The sequence below is a fragment of the Plecotus auritus genome, assembly GCF_963455305.1.
Source record: "Plecotus auritus genome assembly, chromosome: 11".
Lineage (NCBI taxonomy): Eukaryota > Metazoa > Chordata > Mammalia > Chiroptera > Vespertilionidae > Plecotus > Plecotus auritus.
The window spans coordinates 4,266,552-4,289,023 of record NC_137777.1 but is presented as its reverse complement, the minus strand read 5'-3'; the positions used below and the strand labels follow the sequence as shown (position 1 = coordinate 4,289,023).

Here is a 22,472-nt window from a genome sequence, read left to right as displayed (position 1 = left end):
GTCCAGTTTAAGAACCCATGGTGGCCCTCGAGTCCAAAAGCTTGCCCACCCCTGCCTTAGGCAATGCCAGGGGAGGGTGGCATCGCCAGGCCTGGGAGCCTCAACCTCATTCCCAGCAGGGCGGAGGGAGCCCTGGGGCCTGCGCCCCGACCAGGCTGCCGTGTGTCTGAGGGACACGGCTGGCAAACCTTCAAGCATGGTGCTCCATGCTGCTCGGGCCCACGGGGTCCCTTTGTGGGCACGGGAGAGGCGCCCCCTCCTGGCAGATGCAGCTCTGCCCTGGGCGCGTGGAGGAGCGGATGGACTCCTGTCTCCTCTCTCATCAGGCTCCTGGGGTGTGAGCAGCCTGTGCAGTGGTACCCAGCAGCCCTGGCTTAGGAAACCATTAAGGGCTGGTTCAGATCTGATGCCCAATAGATGCCGGTGAAGGCTCTAGTCTGGTCCTCTTTTTTTTTATTTTTTAAATCCTCACCCGAATTTTAGAGAGAGTGGAAGGGAGGGAGAGGAGGGGGAGAAAGAAACACACATCCACTGGTTGCCTCCCGCATGGGCCTGACCGGGCAGGCCGAGGATCGGGCCTGTAACTCAAGGTGTGCACCCTTGACCGGGAGTCGGACTTGCGACCCTTCGGTCTGCAGGCGGACCCTCTAACCACTGAGCAACCGGCCAGGGCAGCTCTGGTCCTCTTCGTACCATTTTCGTGGCGAGGTCAGGAGCCCCTTTGGGAAGGAAGCCGCACCTTGACGTGTCTCCGCCCAGGTCTGGAGCTGCTCCTCGATGAAATTTACGACACCGTTTTCGCCGGCCTGGCCCTCGCGCCCGCCTTCACGGACACCACCCTGTACCGGATCCTGCAGAGGCGCTTCCTCGCCCTTCAGCTCGTCCTCTCTGGCAGGTTCCGATGTGAGTCACCAGCTGACGACCGATGCCCACACTGCTGCCGGGAGGGAAGCTCTGGGGTCCGAACGTGGCTGCGGCCTCCCTGGCTGTGGTGCCCATGGCTGCAGTTTCTGTGGCTGTGGTCCCTGTGGCTGCGGTCCCTGTGGCTGCGGTCCCTGTGGCTGCGGTCCCCGTGGCTGCGGTCCCTATAGCTGAGGTCCCCGTGGCTGCAGTTTCTGTGGCTGAGGTCCCCGTGGCTGCGGTCCCTATAGCTGAGGTCCCCGTGGCTGCAGTCCCTGTGGCTGCGGTCCCTGTGGCTGCAGTCCCTGTAGCTGAGGTCCCCATGGCTGCAGTTTCTGTGGCTGCAGTCCCTGTGGCTGCAGTTTCTGTGGCTGAGGTCCCTGTGGCTGCGGTCCCTGTGGCTGCAGTCCCTGTAGCTGAGGTCCCCATGGCTGCAGTTTCTGTGACTGTGGTCCCTGTGGCTGCGGTCCCTGTGGCTGAGGTCCCTGTGGCTGCGGTCCCTGTGGCTGCAGTTTCTGTGGCTGCGGTCCCTGTGGCTGAGGTCCCCGGGGCTGCGGTCTCCCTGGCTGTGGTGCCCATGGCTGCAGTTTCTGTGGCTGCGGTCCCTGTGGCTGAGGTCCCCGTGGCTGCGGTCTCCCTGGCTGTGGTGCCCATGGCTGCAGTTTCTGTGGCTGCGGTCCCTGTGGCTGAGGTCCCCGTGGCTGCGGTCTCCCTGGCTGTGGTGCCCATGGCTGCAGTTTCTGTGGCTGCCGTTTCTGTGGCTGCGGTCCCTGTGGCTGAGGTCCCTGTGGCTGCAGTTTCTGTGGCTGCGGTCCCTGTGGCTGCAGTCCCTATAGCTGAGGTCCCCGTGGCTGCAGTTTCTGTGTCTGCGGTCCCTATAGCTGAGGTCCCCATGGCTGCAGTCCCTGTGGCTGTGGTCCCTGTGGCTGCGGTCCCTGTGGCTGCAGTCCCTGTGGCTGCGGTCCCTGTGGCTGAGGTCTCCTTGGCTGAGGTCCCTGTGGCTGCGGTCCCTGTGGCTGAGGTCCCCGTGGCTGCAGTTTCTGTGGCTGAGGTCCCCGTGGCCGCGGTCCCTGTAACTGAGGTCTCCGTGGCTCTGGTCTCCTGGCCGTTCCTGCAGAGTGTGGGGGGAGTGAATGTCACCAGCGAGCAGAATGCGTGCTGCGCGCCCACCAGGGGCTGTTGCCCGTCCCCTGTCTCCCCCACGGATTTCCTCCAGGCCCCACGAAGTGTGAAGTGGAGCGGTTCACAGCGACCGACTTCGGTCACGCCTACGTCCCGAGCTGCCACCGGAACGGGGACTTCCAGGCGGTGCAGTGCCAGAGGGGAGGCCCGTGCTGGTGTGCGGATGCCCAGGGCAAGGAGGTCCCGGGGACTCGGCGGCAGGACGCGGCGCTCCCTTGTGGTGGGTCTCCCGTCGAGGTGTCCTGTTGGGGTCTCCTCAGGTCCTACTACTCCGTTTCTCCAGACCACCCGCTCCAGGGCGTAACCGAGGCCCTGGAATTCGAATTTAAACTAACTTTTCTAAACGTGATTGCGGTCATCCTAGGATATTCAGATAGGATGACCCGGCCACGCACCGAGTGGACTGAGTTGATCACTATTTAATGAGTAATTTCAAAGGAAGGTCAAGAAACCTAGAAGAATGTGCGCGAACTGGGGTTCCCGAGCGTGCATCCCTCTATTACCTTATAGAACAGATCATCTTTCCTATGACATATCCTAACAGTACGTATTGCAGCATAGAAAAATATGTATTGTAGGAAAGGCTCACAGCATTTAAAGTAGGCTTTTTATCCTCAAAGAGACTGTACGCTAGCCAGCCGAGACGAGGCTACCCACGAAGAAGAATTAGGCGGCCACACCCTAACCGGTGTGGCTCAGTGGATAGAGCGTCGGCCTGCAGACTGAAGGGTCCCGGGTTCGATTCCGGTCAAGGGCATGTACCTTGGTTGTGGGCACATCCCCAGTAGGAGGTGTGCAGGAGGCAGCTGATCGATGTTTCTCTCTCATCGATGTTTCTAACTCTCTGTCCCTCTCCCTTCCTCTCTGTAAAAAAAATCAATAAAATATATTAAAAAAAAAAGAATTAGGCGGCCACATGAAGAGCGGATAATGAAGCGTTCAAGTGCAAGACAGGTTCGAGCAGGAGTGTGCTGGCCACCGGCTGCATTAAAAATAGGAATCGGTTGGTGTACTTGCCGCCTGGGGCTGCTGGCCCAATTACCACACCCTGGGTGGCTTAAACAACAGACACTGACTCTCTCAGTCCTCGAGGCTGGAAGTCGGAGACCGAGGGGTCGGCAGGGCAGCGCAATCACGAAGGGTGCCCGGGAAGCACCCTGCCTGCCCCGTCCTAGCGAGGCCTCGGCTCATAGCCAGCTGTACTCCCCCCGCCTCTGCCCTCACGGGCTTCTTCCCGTGTGTCTGTCCATCTCATCACGTGTCCTTCTGAGCAGGACACCCGCCATTGGTGCAGGGCCCACTCTAATCCTGTGGGACTTCATCTCCACTAATCACATCTGCCAACACCCTCTTCCCCACGAGCTCAAGTTCCAAGGCTCCAGGTGGACGTGAGCGAGGGGCGAGGGGAGGAGGGAGCCGTTCCAACCCAGGATGCTGGTGCACGTGTGCGGCCGGGTTTTCGGAAAGTGGGCCGGTGTCTAGGAGCCTTGCCTCAGGGGGGGTCACCCGCCAGGGAGAGCCAGGAGCGGAAGGCGTGTCCCCTGGAAAACTCATTCCCCAAAGGGGCCTCCCTGGACACGGCTCGGAGCGAAAGCTAAAAATAAAAGGACATGGGGGGAAAGCGTGGGCGTCCTGGGCTGAGTGTTCTGACATCTTGCTAGCGGGGCGCTCCGAGGGGCTGCCTCAGGGGCTGGTGGTGCTAACCACGTTTCCTCTTTGCTCATCCGTGCAGCTGGAGCCGGGTCCTGCTCCTCCGAGAGGCGGCGGGCCCTGTCCAGACTGCGCTTCGGGCCCTCGGGCGACCTCAGCCTCCAGGGCTCCTTCTTGGCCTCCTGGAGCGGAGCCGGACGGGCCCCGCCTTGCCCACCCGCCATCAAGGAGCTCTTTGTGGACTCGGGGATCCTCCGCTCCCTCGTCGCAGGGCAGAACCCACAGCTCTCCGCCTCGGGGCGTCTCCTCCCAGAAGCCATCCGAGGGATTTTCCCCTCCCGAGAGCTGGCTCGTCTTGCCCTTCAGTTTACGGCCAACCCAAAGCGACTCCAGCAAAACCTCTTCGGGGGGAGATTTTTGGTGAATGTCGGCCAGTTTAACTTGTCTGGAGCCCTTGGCACGAGAGGCAGCTTCAACTTCAGTCAGTTTTTCCGGCGACTCGGTCTCCCAGGCTTCCAGGGTGGGGAAGGACTTGTCAGTCAAGCCAAACTCCTCTCTGTGGGACCGGATTCGAATCCTGCTGTGGAAACGCCCGGAGCCGCTAAGAAAGGCAGGGCTATGAATAAGACAATTGTGGGCAGCTTTGGCTTTGAGGTCAACGTGCAAGAGAACCAAAACGCCCTGAAATCCCTGGCTTCTCTCCTGGACCTCCCGGAATTCCTCCTGTTCCTGCAGCATGCCGTATCCGTGCCGGAAGACACAGCCAGGGATTTGGGAGACGTGATGGGCATGGTGCTCAGCTCCCAGGGCTGTGAGCCGACACCCGGCAGCCTTTTCGTCCCGTCATGCACGGCAGAAGGAAGCTACGAGGATGTCCAGTGCTTTGCCGGAGAGTGCTGGTGTGTGGACTCCCGGGGCAAAGAACTGCCCAGCTCCAGGGTGAGAGGCGGACGGCCACGGTGCCCCACGGAGTGTGAGAAGCAAAGGGCTCAGAGGCTGAGCCTCTCGGGCAGCCAGCCCGCGGGCTCCAGTCTGTCCGTGCCTTCCTGTACCCGCCAGGGGCACTTCTTACCTGTCCAGTGCTTCGACTCCGAATGCTACTGTGTGGACGAGGAGGGTCAGGTCATTCCTGGAACTCAGAGTGCACCTGGGCGACCCCAGCAGTGTAAGTCTATTGGGTGTTCAACCTACAAACTCCCAGACTTCTACCTACAACCTACAACCTACAACCTACAGACTTCTCTTTGGGGGCCCTGCCACAGTGCATTGCAGAAAAAAGAATGCAGTCATAGCGACATCTCACACTACTGTTAGGGGCCAAATTTTCTGGTTAATTTAAAAATTATCCAGAAAACTCTCTTTTTTTTTTGGTTTAAATATATATTGTTACTGATTTGAGAAAAGGAGCGAGAGAGATAGAGACATCCATGATGAGAGAGAATCATTGATCAGCTGCCTTTTGCACGCCCCACACTGGGGATCGGGCCTGCAACCCAGGCATGTGTCCTAACCGGGAATCGAACCGTGACCTCCTGGTTCATAGGTCAACGCTCAACCGCTGAGCCATGCCGGCCGGACCAGAAAACTCTTGATACCATTAACCTAATTGGTGACTAGGGAGATTTATTTGGCCTTAAGGAATTGCCCCATACACGTCTCCTGTGTTGGCCACAGCTGGTCTCCACAGTCCCCGAGCCGTGACAGGGTGCTCTCTGTCTACAGATGGTGGCATCTGTGGCCCTGTCAGGGCTCCGACGGAGTTTGGACACTTAAGAGCTCTGTCTGGGTCTCCGGTGCTTACCAAGCCCCTTCACCTGACACCGTGTTCCTTGCTCCTCTCCAGGCCCCACCCCCTGTCAGCTGCGGGCCGAGCGCGCCTTCCTCGGGGCCGTGCGGACCCTGGTCTCCAACTCCAGCCTGCCGCCCGCTCTCTCCAGCGTCTACATCCCGCAGTGCAGCGCCCGCGGGCGGTGGAGTCCCGTGCAGTGTGACGGGCCCCCGGAGCAGGCCTTCGAGTGGTACGAACGGTGGAGGGCCCAGGGCAACGGTGGCCGGGAGCTGACAGCGGCCGAACTGCTCGCGAAGGTCCTGAGCTACAGAGAAGCAGCCTCTGGCAGCTTCCGTCTCTTCCTCCAAAGTCTGTTCGAGGCCGGCCTGCAGGGTGTCTTCCCAGGGCTGGCCAGGTACCCGGCTCTGCGCGAGGTCCCACCGGCCGTGCTGGAAGGGAACCGGACCCGGCCCGGGGGCAATGTCCTGCTGGAGCCCTACCTCTTCTGGCAGATCCTAGGCGGCCAGCTCCGCCGATACCCAGGGCCCTACTCAGACTTCAGCGCCCCGTTGGCGCACTTGGACCTGCGGACCTGCTGGTGTGTGGACGAAGCCGGTCAAGAACGGGAGGGCACCCGGACCAAGCCAGGCAAGGTCCCCACATGTGAGTTTAGCCCTGGGAGGAACTGAATTTGTACTTTAAAAAAAATACGTATTTTTATTGATTTTAGAGAGAGGAAGGGAGAGGGAGAGAACGACAGAAACATCCATGATGAGAGAGAATCATGGATCGGCTGCCTCCTGCAAGCCCCACACTGGGGATCGAGCCTGCAACCTGGAATTGAACCCAGGACCCCTTAGTCCTTAGCCAGGGGTGGGCAAACTTTTTGACTCGAGGGCCACAATGGGTTCTTAAACTGGACCGGAGGGCCGGAACAAAAGCATGGATGGAGTGTTTGTGTGAACTAATATAAATTTAAAGTAAAGGAGCGGAGGGGAGAGCAAGAGAACCGGATAGAACAGCCGGATCCGTCCCGGGGGCCGTAGTTTGCCCATGGCTGCTCTAGCCACTGAGCAAAACAGCCTAGGGCTAACCAGCTCCTCTTAGGATGGATTGTTACTTGCAAGGACACTGCTGGGTGCTCGGGAACCTCAGCAAGTGCTTCCGCCTTCCAGCGCTTTTAATTGGCTCGAGGGAATGAATGGAAGGACCGATAGGAGAGCTGCTGACCGAGGTCTGTAGGTCCAGGCTTACAGCAGGCCCTTGGGAGAGAGCTGCCCGCAGTGTGTGAGGCACAAGCAGAATGAGGCTGAGTCAGTGTCAAACCAAAAGGCCTTTTGCCCGATGGACATTCCAGCAGCAGCTGGAAGCAAGCCCCAGACCGTTTCATCGCTGCTCTTACCCAGGCAGGATCTCTAGCCCGCCTTGCTGACGTTACAGGCAACGTTCTAGCCGTTCAAGTCTAATCAAATCCCTCCGTTCACTGAGGCAATGCTCAACGTTGCCCAGACCGTTCTGGGGAGTGTGAGAAGTCGAATATTTGACGTCAGCCGAAGTCAGGTGTGTAGAGCGTTTGGTAGCAGAGATGTGGGTGAGCGCTGCCATGCCTGGGCATTCACAGGTCAAGTTCTAGAGAAAGGCCAGCCCTCGAAGCCAACACGTCGCTGTCGGCTGTGGCATAGACCCGTGGTCGGCAAACTGCGGCTCGCGAGCCACATGAGCCTCTTTGGCCCCTTGAGTGTGGCTCTTCCACAAAATACCATGGCCTGGGCGAGTCTGTTTTGAAGACGTGGCGTTAGAAGAAGTTTAAGTTTAAAAAATTTGGCTCTCCAAAGAAATTTCAATCGTTGTCCTGTTGATATTTGGCTCTGTTGACTAATGAGTTTGCCGACCACTGGCCTAGATTAAACAAGCTGGTCCGCGTGCCTGTGCCGAGGCCAGAGCTTGGCGTGGAGCAGACACTAGCTATGGCTAGCCTCCTTCCACAGTAGGTCCTCCATCAATGCTGAGCGAATGAGATCGTGGAGACAAAACGGGAAGAACATTCAAGGCTGTGGAAGGAGCTGGTGGGAAGGAAACAGCTGAGGCATCCATGTGTGTGTGTGCGCGTGTGTGTGCGTGCACATGTGTGTGCACGTGTGTGTACGTGTGTGTGTGTGTGCACGTGTGTGTGCACGTGTGTGCACACTGCAGAGGGGTCAAGGGAGCCGAAGGTGGGGCGCACCCTCCTGCAGTGTCTTCCTTCCCCAGGTCCTGGCTCCTGCGCGGACGCGCAGCTGCGTGCTCTGCAGTTCATCGCGGACACGGAGGAGGTGGTCTTGGCTTCCAACGGCTCCTGGTTCCCTCTGGGGGAGAGTTTGCTGGCGGCCACGGGAATCCGGCTGAGCAACGAGGAGCTCGGCCTTCCCCCAGGCTCCCCACCCCGGGAGGCCTTCTTCGAGCAGTTTCTGCGCCGCGGCAGCGAGGATGCCCTTCGCCTGGCAGCTCAGTCCAGTGAGTGGCGCACTCCGGTTTCTTGTTCCATCTTTTGGGGGAGCAGGAGCTGGAATGGGCTTTGCGGCCTCGGTTTCCCCAGGCCAGGGGTTCCTGGGAAAGCAGAGGCGGTGGTTATGAGGTGCCCTTCCAAGCCGGGATGTGCATACTCTCCAAGACGCTCCCAAAACCTCCCACGGCGCCACCCGCAGGCCTTGTGAAGCCCAACACTCTTGCTAAATGAGGGGCTCCAGCCCCATACTCACGCTCCCCTCCTAGCCGGCTCCAAAGCTCCCCTCCACTTCTGAGAGCACCCCACGGGGACAGGAGAGGCACCCTCGTCACAGAAACATTACCGGTGTCGGTTCCTTCCACTGTGAGCCCCTCGAACCCTGCCGGTCACTCCAAACCTCCCCGTGACCCGCCTATGACAGAGAAAGGAGCTGAGAGCATCCGCAGTGCTCTCGCCCGTAGCAACAGCTCAAGGTCCCCCGGCACCCGCCCTGGCCTGGCCAGGCATGTGCTGTGCTCAGTGGACAGCTAAATCTTGCCTCTGACCCTCCAGCAGGTCTGTGAGAATGATGCTCTCATCACCATCTGCGATGTTCTCAAATGCGCAAACCGAGGTTAAGCCACAGGCCAGGTTCCCCCGTGAGTAACTAGCAGAGCCTGGATGTGCAGCAGCGGGGTTCGGCCCTGAGCCACTTGCCCCGCCAGCCGGTCCCCAGCCATCCCTGTCTCATCCCAGAGCCCCTGCTCGCCCTCCACCGCCTGCAGCCTGCTCGGCTGGGGTCCCCTGCCTCTCCCCGCTATCTCTGGCCCCACGCCATCTTCAGCGGGACAGAAGAGTCCCATCTCCAAGCCGCTCCTAAGTCCCCATCTCTGGTCCTATTACTCAGCGGACTCCTGTCTGGGGCTTTCTGGACTTGGGTCACACACAGCAAAGTGGTCACCCCGACACCATGTGCGCCTCTGAGGGAGACAGAGCGCACCCCCTCCTGCTTGCCCAGCCTGGGATGCCTGCTGCCACCTCGGGCGTCCACTCCTCCGTTCTCCCAACCCCGCAGGAGGCGAGAGCCTCCCCAGGTCCCTCTGTTCCCTGCTCCCCCTCCCCTGTCCTCGCCTTTGGAGGACCAGGCACCGGTCTCCTCTTATTCTTCCTTCTATCCCGGGCCTGGCACACTGCCTGGCAGATGGCGGGAGCCCCGTGCGTTAGCGCTGGCTAACCATCCTTCCTGCCTCTGCCCCCTCCTCCTTTCTCTTCCGTCCCCTCCCGCCCCGAAGCCCTGCATTTCCTTTCTCTGTTCCTCGGAGGCGCGAGGACTTCTGCTTTTCCTTTCGCCTTTTTGTGCGTGGCCCTGGGATCTGATGTAAGAGTGCACGAGTGGGATTTCGCCCGGAGCTGGGACCACTGGGCAGGGAGGGCATTGGCGGCAAGAGCACGGGAAGCTGCTGGTGCCACGGGGATCTGTTCCTTGATGGCAATGGTGCCATTTTCTCCCGATCGGGCGAGGGAGGATCCCCGCCACGCAGCCGCACGCTCTGCCTTTTCATTCCGTGTCTGGTGCTGAGACAGAGGAAGCGTCCCCGGGAAGGGGCAGGGCTGCTCATTCCCCTGAATCCCTCCGGATGAGAAGAGGCGGCCCCCTGCTGCAGGGGGAGGGAGCTCCGTGTGTGTGTGTGTGTGTGTGTGTGTGTGTGTGTGTGCGCGCACAGACCCCCAGGTCCCGAGGAGAGGCTGGGAGGGCCAGGACAAGGAGGGATGGAGGGCCGCAGAGCAGTGTCCTCAGCGAGGGGCTGTGGGAGGGAAGGTCCACAGCTGTGCCTGGCATGAGCGGGGGCTGAAGCTCTTTCGATATAAACATCACACCTCCCCTGTCAAGTATGAGACCCGTTTCACAGATGGGGACACTCAGGCTCAGAGAGGCTGGCAAGTGGCTCGTGATCACACAGCCATGCGGTGCCGGCCAGAATGAGGCAGAAGCTTAGGAGACCCCTGGGTCCTGTCTGCTGAACCGGAGCGGATCCCGGTCTCCCGGGGGGTTCCGACCATGGGGGTGGTGTCCTGAGGATGGTTAGGTTCTGCTCTGGGAGCCATGGCCCATCTCCGAAGGTGGCCAGTCCGGAGAGGGTCCCCGCGTGCCTCCCCCCCGCCCCCCCCCCCCCGCCATGTGAGGCAGTCTCTGCTCCTGGGCTGCACTTGCCCCGGCTGGTGGCCATTCCCTTCCCTCTTTACCTCCCTTCCTCCCCCGCCCTCGCTCACGCACGCATTTCTTTTTCACTCACCAAGTATTTATTGAGTGCCTCCTATGAGGGTGGCATGCTCTCCGCACAAAACCAGCTTGAATCCTTGCACCAAAGGGTGTACACGCTGCCTTGGGAGAGACAGACCTGCACGCAATGACTGGCACAGTGTCCGGTGTCCCTGGCGGGTGCTGTGTGGAGCCAGCAGGCAGCGGGCAGGAGAGCTGAGCTCGGGGGCGGCTTGATGGGCAGGGCGACTGCCTGCAGGTCACGGGAATGGGACACCATTACCTCTCTTCCAGGGCTGAGTGAGGGTTCAGTCCACGGAAGCATGTACTTAACATGTGAAATAACATATCTGTTAACACTGTTTTCTCATTACTGAAGACACTTCATTGACCCGATTGACTTTACATGAATCTTATTGCAAGAGCATTGCAGACTCCTTCAAACTTCAGCCTGTGTTTTTGTTTTTTATTCATTTCTGGAGACGGAAGAAGGGAGAGGGCGAGAGAGGGAGAACCATCGGTGTGAGAGCAGAACATGGATCGATTGCTTCTTGCATGCCCCCTTCCGGGGACTGAGCCTGCAACCCAGGCATGTGCCCCGACTGGGAATCCAACTGGTGACCTTTTGGCGCACGAGACGATGCCCAACCAACCGAGTCACGCTAGCCAGGGCCTGCATTTTTATTTTTTTAAATTTTTAAAGAATGTATTTTAATTGATTTCAGAGAGGAAAGGAGAGGGAGAGAGAGATAGAAACATCAATGATGAGAGAGTCATTAATCGCCTCCTGCACTCCCCCACTGGGGATAGAGCCTGCAACCTGGGCATGTGCCCTGACCGGGAATTGAACTGTGACCTCTTGGTTCATAGGTCAACCCTCAACCACTGAGCCACGCCAGTCGGGCCTGCATTTTTATTTTTATTTTTATTTATTTATTTATTTTTTAAATATATTTTATTGATGTTTTACAGAGAGGAAGGGAGAGGGATAGAGAGCTAGAGACATCGATGAGAGAGAAACATCGATCAGCTGCCTCCTGCACACCTCCCACTGGGGATGTGCCCGCAACCAAGTTACGTGCCCTTGACCGGAATCGAACCTGGGACCCTTCAGTCCGCAGGCTGACGCTCTATCCACTGAGCCAGACCGGTTTTAGCCATTTTTATTTTTTTTATTGCATTTTTATTTGTAAAGAACCGTCTGCGGGTGCCTCCCCCTGTTTGAGGCGCCCCCGTCTCGTTTCGGGTGGGGGTGTTTGTGCCGTGGAGAAGCAGGCCTCCTGTGCTGGAGCAGGGACGGGTGTGGCCCTTCTCGGGAGCAGCGCCCTTGCTGCCCTCACCCCTCTGCGCCTCTCCCACCGCAGCCTTCGACTTCTATCAGCGTCGCGGCTCTCCCCCCGCCGCCGCCTCCGGAGCGTCCCGCCTGCGTTCCAGCCCTTACGTGCCCCAGTGTGACACGTCTGGAAATTGGGAACCCGTGCAGTGCCACGTGGGGACCGGTGAGGGGGACGGGCACCCGTGGGAGGCCGGGGGGCACCCCCCTTTTCATTCAGTGGAAAGAGCCCCGCCTGGGGCAGGTGAGCAGGACTCTGGGGCCCTCTTTCTCTGGCCTCTGGTCGACTCATCCATAAAATGGGAGCAGAAAGCCAAGTGGGGGGTTGGGGTGCTAAGGCCTGTGTGGTGAACGAGGTCGGGCAGGGCGCCACCAGCAACGTAAGGATGGGTGGTTGTTGGTGAGACACCCGCAGGCGAGCCCCGTGCGCCTCCTGACACTGGCTGTGGTCTCTCCTAGGGAGCTGCTGGTGTGTGGACGGGAAGGGACAGTACGTCCCGGCCTCGCTGACTGCCCGCTCCTCCCAGGCCCCCCAGTGTAAGTGAACCCGCAGATCCCCCTGCCTGACCCCCGCCGTGGGCACTCAGGGCCCCAACCAGGAGAGCTCCGAGGGCCGGCCCCCCCGAGGGCAGCCAGCCCACGTTTTCCCAAGTTCCCGCAGCTGGAAGACTCTCGCAGGCCTCGGCCCCTCCTGGTTTCCCAGGTGGAGAGAGGCAGAGAGAGGCCGGGGCCCTGGGCTCCCCCACACCTGCCCTGTGCAGCTTCACCCACTTCCATGGTTTCATCGGCCACCTCCCGCCTGTTCCGCAGCCCAGCCTCCCCGAGTTTCTGACCCGGGCAATCCACTGCCCGCTTTCCACCCGACCATGCTGCCTCCGCCTGGGCCTTTGTCCCTGGGCCCGAGCCCGCTCCTCCGCCGAGGCTCCAGCTCGCTGTGCGGGGCCTCCGTCCCCCGGGCCGTGGCCCCGACACTGGCCAGCCTGGGCTCTTTGCTCCTTGGACCCACGCCAGCCTGTAAAGAGCCTTTCTCTCCCCACAGGCCCCTCCGCCTGTGAGAGAGCGCGAGCGAGCGGGCTGCTCTCCGGCTGGAAACAGGCCGGGTCCCAGGGAGACCCGTCCCCCGAAGACCTCTTCATCCCCTCCTGCCTGGAGGTGAGGCTCCGCGGGCCGGGGATGGCGTTCCTAGTGTCCACGGCATTTGTATGTGTGTTTAATGTTGTTTTTTTAAATTGATTTTTAGAGAGAGAGGGAGAGGGATAGAGAGAAACATCAATGATGGGAGAGCATCATTGATCGGCTGCCCCCGGCATGCCCCCCACTGGGGATTGAGCCCACAACCTGGGCATGCGCCCTGACTGGGAATCGAACCTTGATCCCTTAATTCCTGGGTTGACGCTCAACTACTGAGCCACATCAGCCAGGAAATACATTTATTTTTGTTTAACACGAACAAGGCGTTCTAGATCTGCACTGTCGTCAGAGTCCTGGCCGAGTCTGGCGGGTCGCCGCGGGCCATTTTCTTACCTTCTCTAGGCCGCAGTTTCGCTGTGTTTTATCATAGGACCGGACCACACTTGTCCTACCTCGTGCTGGGGTTGCTTTGAGGGCCCAAGGAAATATCACTTAGGAAAACTCTGAAAAACAGTTTACCCGTGTAGATGCTTTCCCGAAAGCCACCTTGGCAAAGCCGTGATGCAAAGTCATTGTGTCTTAGTTTCTCGGCGTGCATGGCAGAGGGCATCACATCTCCCGCCCCAGCTCCTGGGGGTTATACCTGTTCTGACAGTTCGGTGCAGCGGCCAGTTTTAGGAATAAGAGCTCCTAGAGGAAGGATTCATGCTGGGAGCTTAGCCACTCATGTGCCAAGGGATGGAGTCCCCGGGCCTCGGCTCCCTGTCCCTAAAGCAGGTCTGACAGGAACACAGCCGGCCGCTCTTGCAGCTCCAGGCGTCACGAAGATCAGATGAGATCCCCAGCCTCGTGGGTGGTTCTGCCCGTCAGTTCAGATGGTGTGAGGGACGGGTCTGGATCAGAGCGCCCCCAGGCCACCTCCCTCCCCGCGGAGAGGCCAGCACCGGTGGTTTGGGGGGGACATTCTAGACGACCACTCACTGAGCTGTGGGCCTCAACAGCAGCTTCCCTGGGGTGACATGACCTCGGCGTTGTCCCAGACAGGACAGTTTGCCAGGCTGCAGGTGACGGAGGCTGGCCTCTGGTGTGTGGATCAGGCCTCAGGGGAGGGCACCCCGCCCCGCACGAACAGCAGTGCCCAGTGTGAGTAGTCATCCCTCGCCCATTCCCCCAGCCCCTCCCCATGCACCCTGGGTTTGTGAGTGTGTGTGTGTGTGTCTGTGAGTGTGTGGGTATGTGTGTGAGTGTGTGAGTATGTGTGTGAGTGTGTGAGAGTGAGTGTGTGTGTGTGTCTGTGAGTGTGTGAGTATGTGTGTGAGTGTGTGGGTATGTGTGTGAGTGTGTGAGAGTGAGTGTGTGTGTGTCTGTGAGTGTATGAATATGTGTGTGAGTGTGTGAGTATGTGTGTGAGTGTGTGAGAGTGAGTGTGTGTGTGTCTGTGAGTGTGTGAGAGTGTGTGTGTGTGTGAGAACGAGTGTGTGTGAGTGTGTGTGTATGTGTGTGTATGTGAGAGTGTGTGTGAGTGTGTGTGTGTGTCTGTGAGTGTGTGGGTATGTGTGTGAGTGGACGGGAAGGGACAGTATGTCCCGGCCTCGCTGACTGCCCGCTCAGCAGAGTGAGTGTGTGTAAGTGTGTGTGTGTGTCTGTGAGTTTATGAATATGTGTATGAGTGTGTGAGTGTGTGTGTGTGTGAGTGTGTGTGTGTGTGTGTGAGTGTGTGTGTGAGTGTGTGTGTGAGTGTGTGTATGAGTGTGTGTGTGTGTGTGAGTGAGTGTGTGAGTGTGTGTGTGAGTGTGTGTGAGTGTGAGTGTGTGTATGAGTGAGTGTGTGAGTGTGTGTGAGTGTGTGTGTGAGTGTGAGTATGTGTGTGAGTGTGTGTGTGTGAGTGTGCGTATGAGTGAGTGTGTGAGTGTGTGTGTGTGTGAGTGTGAGTATGTGTGTGAGTGTGTGTGTGTGAGTGTGCGTATGAGTGAGTGTGTGAGTGTGTGTGAGTGTGTGTGTGTGTGAGTGTGAGTGTGTGTGTGTGAGTGTGTGTGTGAGTGTGTGTGTGAGTGTGTGTATGTACAGAGCTGAGCAAGGCTCAACCTCTGCCCTGCCCTAGCTCAGTACCCCAGTGGGAGGCGGGTGGCTCAGACCCTGGCGGGGCCTGCGGGCCGGTGGTGGCGGGTGGCGCCTGTGGGTGGTGAGGGCTGAGGGCTCTGCGGAAAGCCTCACCCGGCTTGTCTCCGTGTCAGGCCCGGGCCTCTGTGAAGCACCCCAGAGCGGCATCCTCTCCGGGACGGCCAGCCCAGGCTACACCCCGGCCTGCGGGGCCGAGGACGGAGGCCTGTCCCCAGTGCAGTGCAGCCCGGCCCAGGATAGCTGCTGGTGTGTCCTGGGCCGCGGAGAGGAGGTGCCTGGGACCCGCGTGGTCGGGAGCCAGCCGGCCTGTGAGAGTAAGATGTGCCCCTCAGGGCTCCCTGGCGGGCGGGGGCCCCTGCCCCTCTGTCCTTCACCCGGGGGTGGGGGGGTCTAAAGAACAGGGACCGTGGGGGAGGGGCGGGCAGGGCCTGAGAACGTGGTGGCCTCTGATTCCCGGGAGCTGGAAACTGGTGTCTCCTCCCTGCCAACGCGCAGCCCTGGCGCTGAGGCCAAGCAGCGCGTGCAGCGTCTCCGGAGCTGGCACCAGGGATCACGGGCTGCTGGGGCGTCCGGGTCTCGGGCTCCCATCCTGGGGGAGGCTGAGGGCAGCTGCCCCGGGGAGGAGTCCATCCAGCCCGAGCCGCAGGGGTCCCTGCAGGTGTCGACTTGCTTATTCTTATTTCTAGTTTTGGAAATTGTTTGGACATCCAATGTTGAAATACATATCATACGAATATATATCAGAACACGGAAACAGATTACCACAGATAACTGAGTGATCAGTGGCTTACCTTTATCGGTGGAGCCGCCTCCATAACAAGAGCCCTCCCGCCCACTGTGGTGGAGAAAGCCCCCACGTGGGAGCCAGCCCGGCAGGCACACTTGAATGGCCTTGGGCGTGGCCCTTGACCTCTCTGGCTCTCCGGCTCCCGGTTCGCGGTCAGCGCTGCGCTGTGGTCTGGTCTTTCCTCCCGGGGCTCGATGCAGCTGGTGATTGGACTCTTGGCTAACTGATAACACGCAGGGCTGCACCAGTTGGCCGAGAGCTTGGGGAAAGGAGACCTGAGAAGGCCTGGGAGAGCCATGGAAGGTGCTGGAAGCTACAGGAGCCGGGCTGCTCATTGAGGGTCAAAAAGGAATCTTCTAGGCAGATAGGCAGATGGAGGGAAGGGCACGTCCAGGGAAAGGCGGCCCTGCCTGGAGGCCGAGGGGGCAGAGCACGTGAGAGGAGAGAGAGAGAGAGAGAGAGAGAGAGAGAGAGAGAGAGCGCACCCCGGGTCAGCGGGCACCCAGGGGGCTGAGCGTGGGTGTCCAGCTTCGCCACAGCTTCTTCGCCGGCTGTGGGGACCGGGCTGGATGTGTGAGCGGAGACCTAGGGCTGAGGCCCCGGGCAGGGCACCTGGTTGGTGCGGAAGCTTCCCTAGCAGTTCAAGGCAGACGGGGGAGTGCAGTGGGCGTGCAGAGCAGGTGGGGAGTCGTGAGCCACGGCCTCCGCTGGCGCGAGGGCCGAGGAGGTGGGGCCGACCGGGATGCCCGCTGGGACAGCTGGGGGCGGAGGTGCCACGCATTCCGCTCTGGGTACTGAAGCACGAACAGGCGTGGGTGGGCAGCAGGAGCTATTGTATTCAGTTATTTATTTTTAATATTTCTTTATTGATTTCAGAGAGGAAGGGAGGAGGAGAGAGAGAGAAACACATCAAGGATGAGCGAGAGTCACTGATCAGCTGCCTCCCGCAGGCCCCACACTGGGGATGGAGCCCGCAACCCAGGCATATGCCCTGAGCGGAATCCAACTGTGACCTCCTGGTTCATAGGCCGGTGCTCAACCACTGAGCCATGGAGGCTGGGTTTTTTTTTATTAGTTATAGATCGTTATTGATGTTAGAGAGGAAGGGAGAAGGAGAGAGAGAGGAACATCAACGATGAGAGAGAATCCCTGGCTGGCAGCAGTGAGTTATGGCGTGCTGGCTTAGGGGTGGAGAGGACCCGTGGGCAGCTGGGTTGAGAGATGGAAGAAGCTGGAGGTGAAGATACAAGAGTCCTCTGTGCCCAAGCCTCTGGTACAACTGAGAGACGGGCTCATCCAAGAGGAGGGGGGGAGGGCAGCGGCAGGCCCACGCCAGGTCCGAGGGGCCCCACACACCCGCAGGCAGGGAAGAGGGGGAGGGAGGCAGGAGTGCCAGCCCCCTGGTGCTGGGCAGATGCCCCCAGCCGGCCTCTCTCCTGCTCCCAGGCCCACGGTGCCCGCTGCCGTTCAACACGTCGGACGTGGCCGGGGGAGTGGTCCTGTGTGAGCCAGCCTCGGGCCCAGGCGGGGCCGCTGTCCAGCGGTGCCAGCTGCTATGTCGCCGGGGCTACCTGAGCGCCTTCCCACAGGGGCCGCTGGAGTGCAGCCTGGAGAGCAGACGCTGGCTGTCGCAGCCGCCCCAGCCCCAGGCCTGCCAGCGTGAGTGACCTCGGGGATGTCTGCCCTGTACCCCGCCCCTCACACTTTCCCGGCCTGCACGGCATTTCCCTGTGAGCCAGGGGGCATCCGATCTGGAGCAGGAGAGGGGCCCGTGGGGCATCTCTAGAAGGAGCCACGTGCTTCCCAGACCCCTTTGCGGCTTCTCTGGAGCTGTCTGCTCCTGGGAGAACGGCCCTCCCTTCAGGCCCTGCGGGGATGTGTTGGGGGTAGGACTGTGTCCAGCAGGTGGGGGCTCCATGGCTGTATCAGTTGCTATGGTGGGATAAGCTCACAGCTGCTTGTCCAGCCCCTGAGTGGGACCTTCCGCACCAGCCTCTCCCCACGCCTCTGTATGCCTGGCAGAGCCATGGGCCTGTGCCCTCTTTGAATATGGGCACAGCTGCTGTCCTGCCCGCCCGCTGGACCCACTTTTACATGCACCCGTCTGTGAGACGGTACCGGGCTCTGACCACAGCGGCCTTGGCCAAGGGTGGCGTGGGTACTCAGCCAGGCAGGGCAGGGGCGGACGCCGGGGCCTGGCCCACGGTCCACTGGGGCTGTGGAAGGGGTGTCTAGCATAGAGACCCCAAACCTCAGACTGCCACAGGCTCTGGGGGGCTGGCTGAGTGTCAACGGACGGTGTTTGTGGCAAAGCATCCTGGGATAGAGAGAGCTATCCAGAAAAAGTTCAAAACGTGATGCTGACACACAAGTGGATCGCCTGCCTGAGGGCCCCAGCTGAAATCCAGACCAGGCTGGCCGGGAGCAAGGGACTTGGGAGAAGGGAGGGGTGGGTCTCGGACTCCGGACGTGGAACGTAGGGCTGCTGTGTCCAGATGTGCAGGGTGTGCACTGAGCCACCTGAGAGCATGCGTTTCATGCTGCGGAGTCTGCTCTCCCCCGGCAAAGCCAATGGAGTTGCCCTGTTCGAATGTAAGATAGTGCAGGGGCTTTGCCAAGGGGATTGTCTAGGGCCCAGGAGGTAGAGCGCCGGGTGGAGAGGCTGGGGCAGGACCGCTGGCTGGGAGGGGCTCAGTGACTTCGGAGGCGATCCGTCACGCCAGGACGTAGGTAGACTCCGAGGAGGACAGTGCAGATGGCAGTGCCTGCGTGCTCCGGACTACATGCAGGAGGGTTAGATTTGCAGAAGGAAAATCAAACAAAGGCCAGGAAGGGATCCCACAGGTCTGTCTGCTGCGTCTGCTGACCCCGACCCGTCCCTGCAGGGCCCCAGCTGTGGCAGACCCTGCAGACCCGAGCCCAGTTCCAGCTCCGGCTCCCACCGGGCAAGATGTGCAGCGCCGACTACGCGGGCCTGCTGCTGGCCTTCCAGGCCTTCGTCTCGGACGAGCTCACAGCCCGCGGCTTCTGCCAGGTCCAGGTGCGTGCCTGCCTTCCCCGCGGCGGGCCGGGGGCGGAGCTCGGGGTCCTGGGGTCAGGGAGCCTCCGGTGAACCTGAAGTTTGACACTCGCTGATTTTACCAGCGGGCAGACCGAGGCTCAGACTGAGTAAGTCGGGAATCCAAACCCATCTCGTCACTGGATAAATGACGGGCACGTAGCAGGTCTTCACCCAATGACAACTGCGTGAATGCCCACAGCCACTGCCACCTTCATCCTGGCAGAGGGTGGGGCGTGGCACAGGGTGCGTGCTTGGTGCCTGTCTGTGGTGTGGCAGGTCACGTTGATGGCGTCCTGAGGCACAGGCTGCCCCACAGAGCTGCCCCTCAGGTGCCCGAGCTCCTGTCACCTCTGGGCACCCGAGCTTGGATGGACTAACATCCCCTGGGGGGTATGGAAGCTCTTGGGCTGTTACCCTTTGAAAGAGTGTGATGTGAGCTGGTGTTGAACCCGGACCGTGCCCGGCACTGTCCCCCAAATAGGCCCCTCACCATCCATCCACCTGCCCTGCCCCGCAGTCACCGATGCTCAGGTTGGGAGGAGAAGCCAGGTTGGGCCTGCTGTGGGCTCCACGAGCTGGCTCCCGCCCGGCCGGTGTAGCTCAGTGGTTGAGCATCGTGGTTCAATTCCCGGTCAGGGCCCATGTCCAGGTTGCAGGCTCGGTCCCCAGTAGGCGGCGTGCAGGAGGCAGCCAATGAATGGTCTTCTCTCATCATTGATGTTTCTATCTCTGTCTGCCTCTCCCTTCTTCTCTGAAATCCATTAAAATGTATTAAAAAAAAAAAAAAAAAGCTGGCTCCTTGCTCTGTGTTCTTGAACGGAAGGTGCCTGTCTCCATAGGTGAAGACTCTCGGGACCCCTGTTTCCGTTCCTGTCTGTGACGACTCCGCGGTGCGGGTGGAGTGTCTGACCCCGGAGCGTTTGGGAGTGAATGTCACGTGGAAATTGCGGCTCGAGGACGTCCCACCGGCCTCTCTCCCCGATCTGCGTGACGTCGGTACGTTTCCCTGCATCGCTGCCTCGGAGGAGCTATGCAGAGTCTCCGGGTCTCAGTCTCCTCATCTGTCAAATGGAGCTGGTGGAGCTGTCATCCCTTCCTGTGGGTCTCTAGTGAGAATTATCAGACCGCCCACAGGAGGAGCTAAGTATCAAACAGTGTGTAAAAATGGATACATTTCTGATCAATGGCTTACTAGCGTTCAATAATCTCACCTGGTTCTGTTCTGTGAACATTTTCTAATTCTCCGCTGGCCTTTCTGGGCAGAGAGGGGACATAGGTGTGAAAAGGGTGAGAAGGCGGGAGAGGGAGCCTCTGTTGTTTATTATTCACCTCCTGTCCTCTCCAAATGATGAAACATCTCAGATCACTCACTGCGTAGACCCATGACTGCGCTTCTAGAACAGGCAGGACAGTAAGGATGGGTCGTGGGGGTAGAAAGTGAAGAGACGCAGAGGAGATTGTGTGGTAGCCCGAGGGTCCGGACTGGCTGGACACGACCTCTGTCCTATGAGAGGAAACTTCTGGAAAAGGTGGCCAGGGTATAACCAGAAGGGAGACGGCATCTCTGCCATTCTGCCGTCCTTGTGGCAACCATCCCCCAGCATCATGAATTAGGGGTCCCTTTGTCTCCCTCGGGGAAGAGCCTGGATAATGGGGCTGTGCTGGGAGCCGCAAAAGGTGGGGATGATCATTCCTAGCGTCAGTGAAATGACTGAGGTTCCCGGCTGCTTTCTCCTTGCATGCTGGGGTCCGCCGGCTCCAGGTGGGGCCTCTAATTCTGGGAAGCACTCCCGCCACCCGGAGGGGGAGGCTCATTGCCTCCTGCAGGCTCTGCCTTCGCTGCAGTGGCCCCATGCACATTCTCTCTCCGAATCCTCACCACCTGCGAGAGAGGCACGCCCATACTGCAGATGGGGAAACGGAGGCTCAGAGGTGGTGGCTTGCCAAACAGTGCTGATCCAGACAGTGCGCCTTAGAGCGGTGACTGAAGTCACGATGTCCTGTCCCAGCGCGGCAGGGAGGGGGTCGCACGGGCGCCACAAGAAGGGCAGCGCCACAGACCTGGGCCGGAGGGCTCACTGGGCTTCTGACCCCTGTGTGACCTTGGCTGGTCAGTCCTCCTCTCTGGGCCTGTTTCTCCCTTCACCGTGAGACACTAAATAGTGCCCGGGTCTCCTCTCGGCCTGGCTGTCTGGTGGCTCTGCCCCGCATCTTCTGCGGCCCTGGCAGAGAACCGTGAGGTGACTCCCGCCCGCCCTGTGTCTTACAGAGGAAGCCTTGGGCAAGGGCCTCGTGGGGCGCTTTGCGGATCTGATCCGAAGCGGCGGGTTCCAGCTGCATCTGGATGCCAAGACCTTCCCAGCAGACACGACCCTCCGCTTCCTCCAGGGGGACAGCGTGGGCACCTCGCCTGGGACGCGCTATGGGTGCTTGGAAGGATTCCGCCCAGTCCCGGCCCCCAGCAACGCCCGTCAGGACCCACTGGGGTGCGGTAGGTCCACCCTCTCCCTGGACTGTTGCTACTGAGCTATGTGAGACTGCGGGAAAGGCCCCCAGCACTCGGGGAGAGTGCACGTACAGAGCACAGAATCTTTCATTTCTTTCTTTTTTTAAAAAAATACATTTTTATTGATTTCAGAGAGGAAGGGAGAGGGAGAGAGAGGTAGAAACAGCAATGATGAGAGAGAATCGTCGATTGGCTGCCTCCTGCACGCACCACACTGGGGATGGAGCCCGCAACCCGGGCATGTGCCCTGACCGGGAATCAAACCGTGACCTCCTGGTTCCTAGGTCGAGGCTCAAGCACTGAGCCCCGCCGGCCGGGTGAATCTTTCTTTATTCAAAAGTCTTTCAATCCCCCACTGTGCGTGGGCAGTCATCACCCATTGGGTAGCAGCTGACACTAGAGGCTCAGATGACAGGACAGAAGAGGATTGAAGTCCCCTTTCCCCTTGGACACCAGGGTAGCGCCAGAGCAGGGGGGCGTGTGAAATGGGGTGACTTTGTGGGGACAGCGCGCACGGCTTATGTGGCTGGAGAATGCGGTGTGTGGGGAACACGGGACACGGGGTGGACAGATAGGCAGCGAGAGAGGGGGAGAGGCTTTAGGGCCCAGCAAGGGGGTTAGACGGGTGCGGGGGGGGGGGGGCGGGGGGGCACCATGAAAGAATTTTAAGTTGGAAAGTGACAGGGCCAGGCCTGGCGTTGCGCGAGCCGGCTGAGGGTGAAGGCCCGTTCTGCTTCCTCACAGATCCTGGCTGTCGTTCTTGTGCGACTATGGGACCGCGGGGGCATGACCAAAGCCTCGAGAAACGTGCAAACTCAATGAGGCCACACGGTCTCATCTCATGGGGGACGGGACGGAGGCCACAGGGGTTTTCTGGTGATGTTCCGCTGGGGACAGGCCTGTGTGAACGGGGGCCAAGGTATAGTCAGAGGAGCAGGCAGTGCCTGAAGGGTGACTCCCCGTCGGTGCCGTGGACTCAAGGGTCTTGGAGGGGACCCACCTGCCAGGGGAGGATGGCGGTCCCCCGGGCACGGTCTCATTCTGACTCACACACTGGCAAGCTGTGCTGCTGAGCCCTGTGTGACCTTGGGCCAGCCAGTCCCCTCCGGCCCGTTTCTCCCTCTTTACATGACACACTGGGTAGTGCCGGGGTCACCCCTCTGCGTGACTGACACAGGGTTCCTCTGGGCGATGAGACTGTGGCCGTCAGCGATGGAGAGAAAGACCCGTGCTGGCCCCGGGCACAGTCCAGAGGTGCCACTTACTGAGCAGGCATGCCCTCCAGCCCAGGTCTGTGGCGCTGCCCTTC

General features: G+C 60.0%; 1 protein-coding gene across 1 annotated transcript in view; it reads left to right on the top strand.

Moving 5' to 3' along the window:
- TG (thyroglobulin) overlaps positions 1 to 22,472 on the top strand; it is a gene marked incomplete at both ends in the record, with an annotated part of 170,570 nt that overhangs the window by 11,614 nt on the left and 136,484 nt on the right. The window contains 14 exons of the mRNA XM_080646381.1: positions 760 to 903; positions 2,117 to 2,302; positions 3,815 to 4,897; positions 5,576 to 6,163; positions 7,751 to 7,993; positions 11,589 to 11,723; positions 12,017 to 12,094; positions 12,597 to 12,709; positions 13,729 to 13,831; positions 14,923 to 15,123; positions 17,043 to 17,255; positions 18,482 to 18,636; positions 19,497 to 19,653; positions 20,927 to 21,148. Coding sequence (XP_080502507.1) covers positions 760 to 903; positions 2,117 to 2,302; positions 3,815 to 4,897; positions 5,576 to 6,163; positions 7,751 to 7,993; positions 11,589 to 11,723; positions 12,017 to 12,094; positions 12,597 to 12,709; positions 13,729 to 13,831; positions 14,923 to 15,123; positions 17,043 to 17,255; positions 18,482 to 18,636; positions 19,497 to 19,653; positions 20,927 to 21,148 — 3,621 coding nt within the window. The remainder of the gene's footprint in view (positions 1 to 759; positions 904 to 2,116; positions 2,303 to 3,814; positions 4,898 to 5,575; positions 6,164 to 7,750; positions 7,994 to 11,588; positions 11,724 to 12,016; positions 12,095 to 12,596; positions 12,710 to 13,728; positions 13,832 to 14,922; positions 15,124 to 17,042; positions 17,256 to 18,481; positions 18,637 to 19,496; positions 19,654 to 20,926; positions 21,149 to 22,472) is intronic.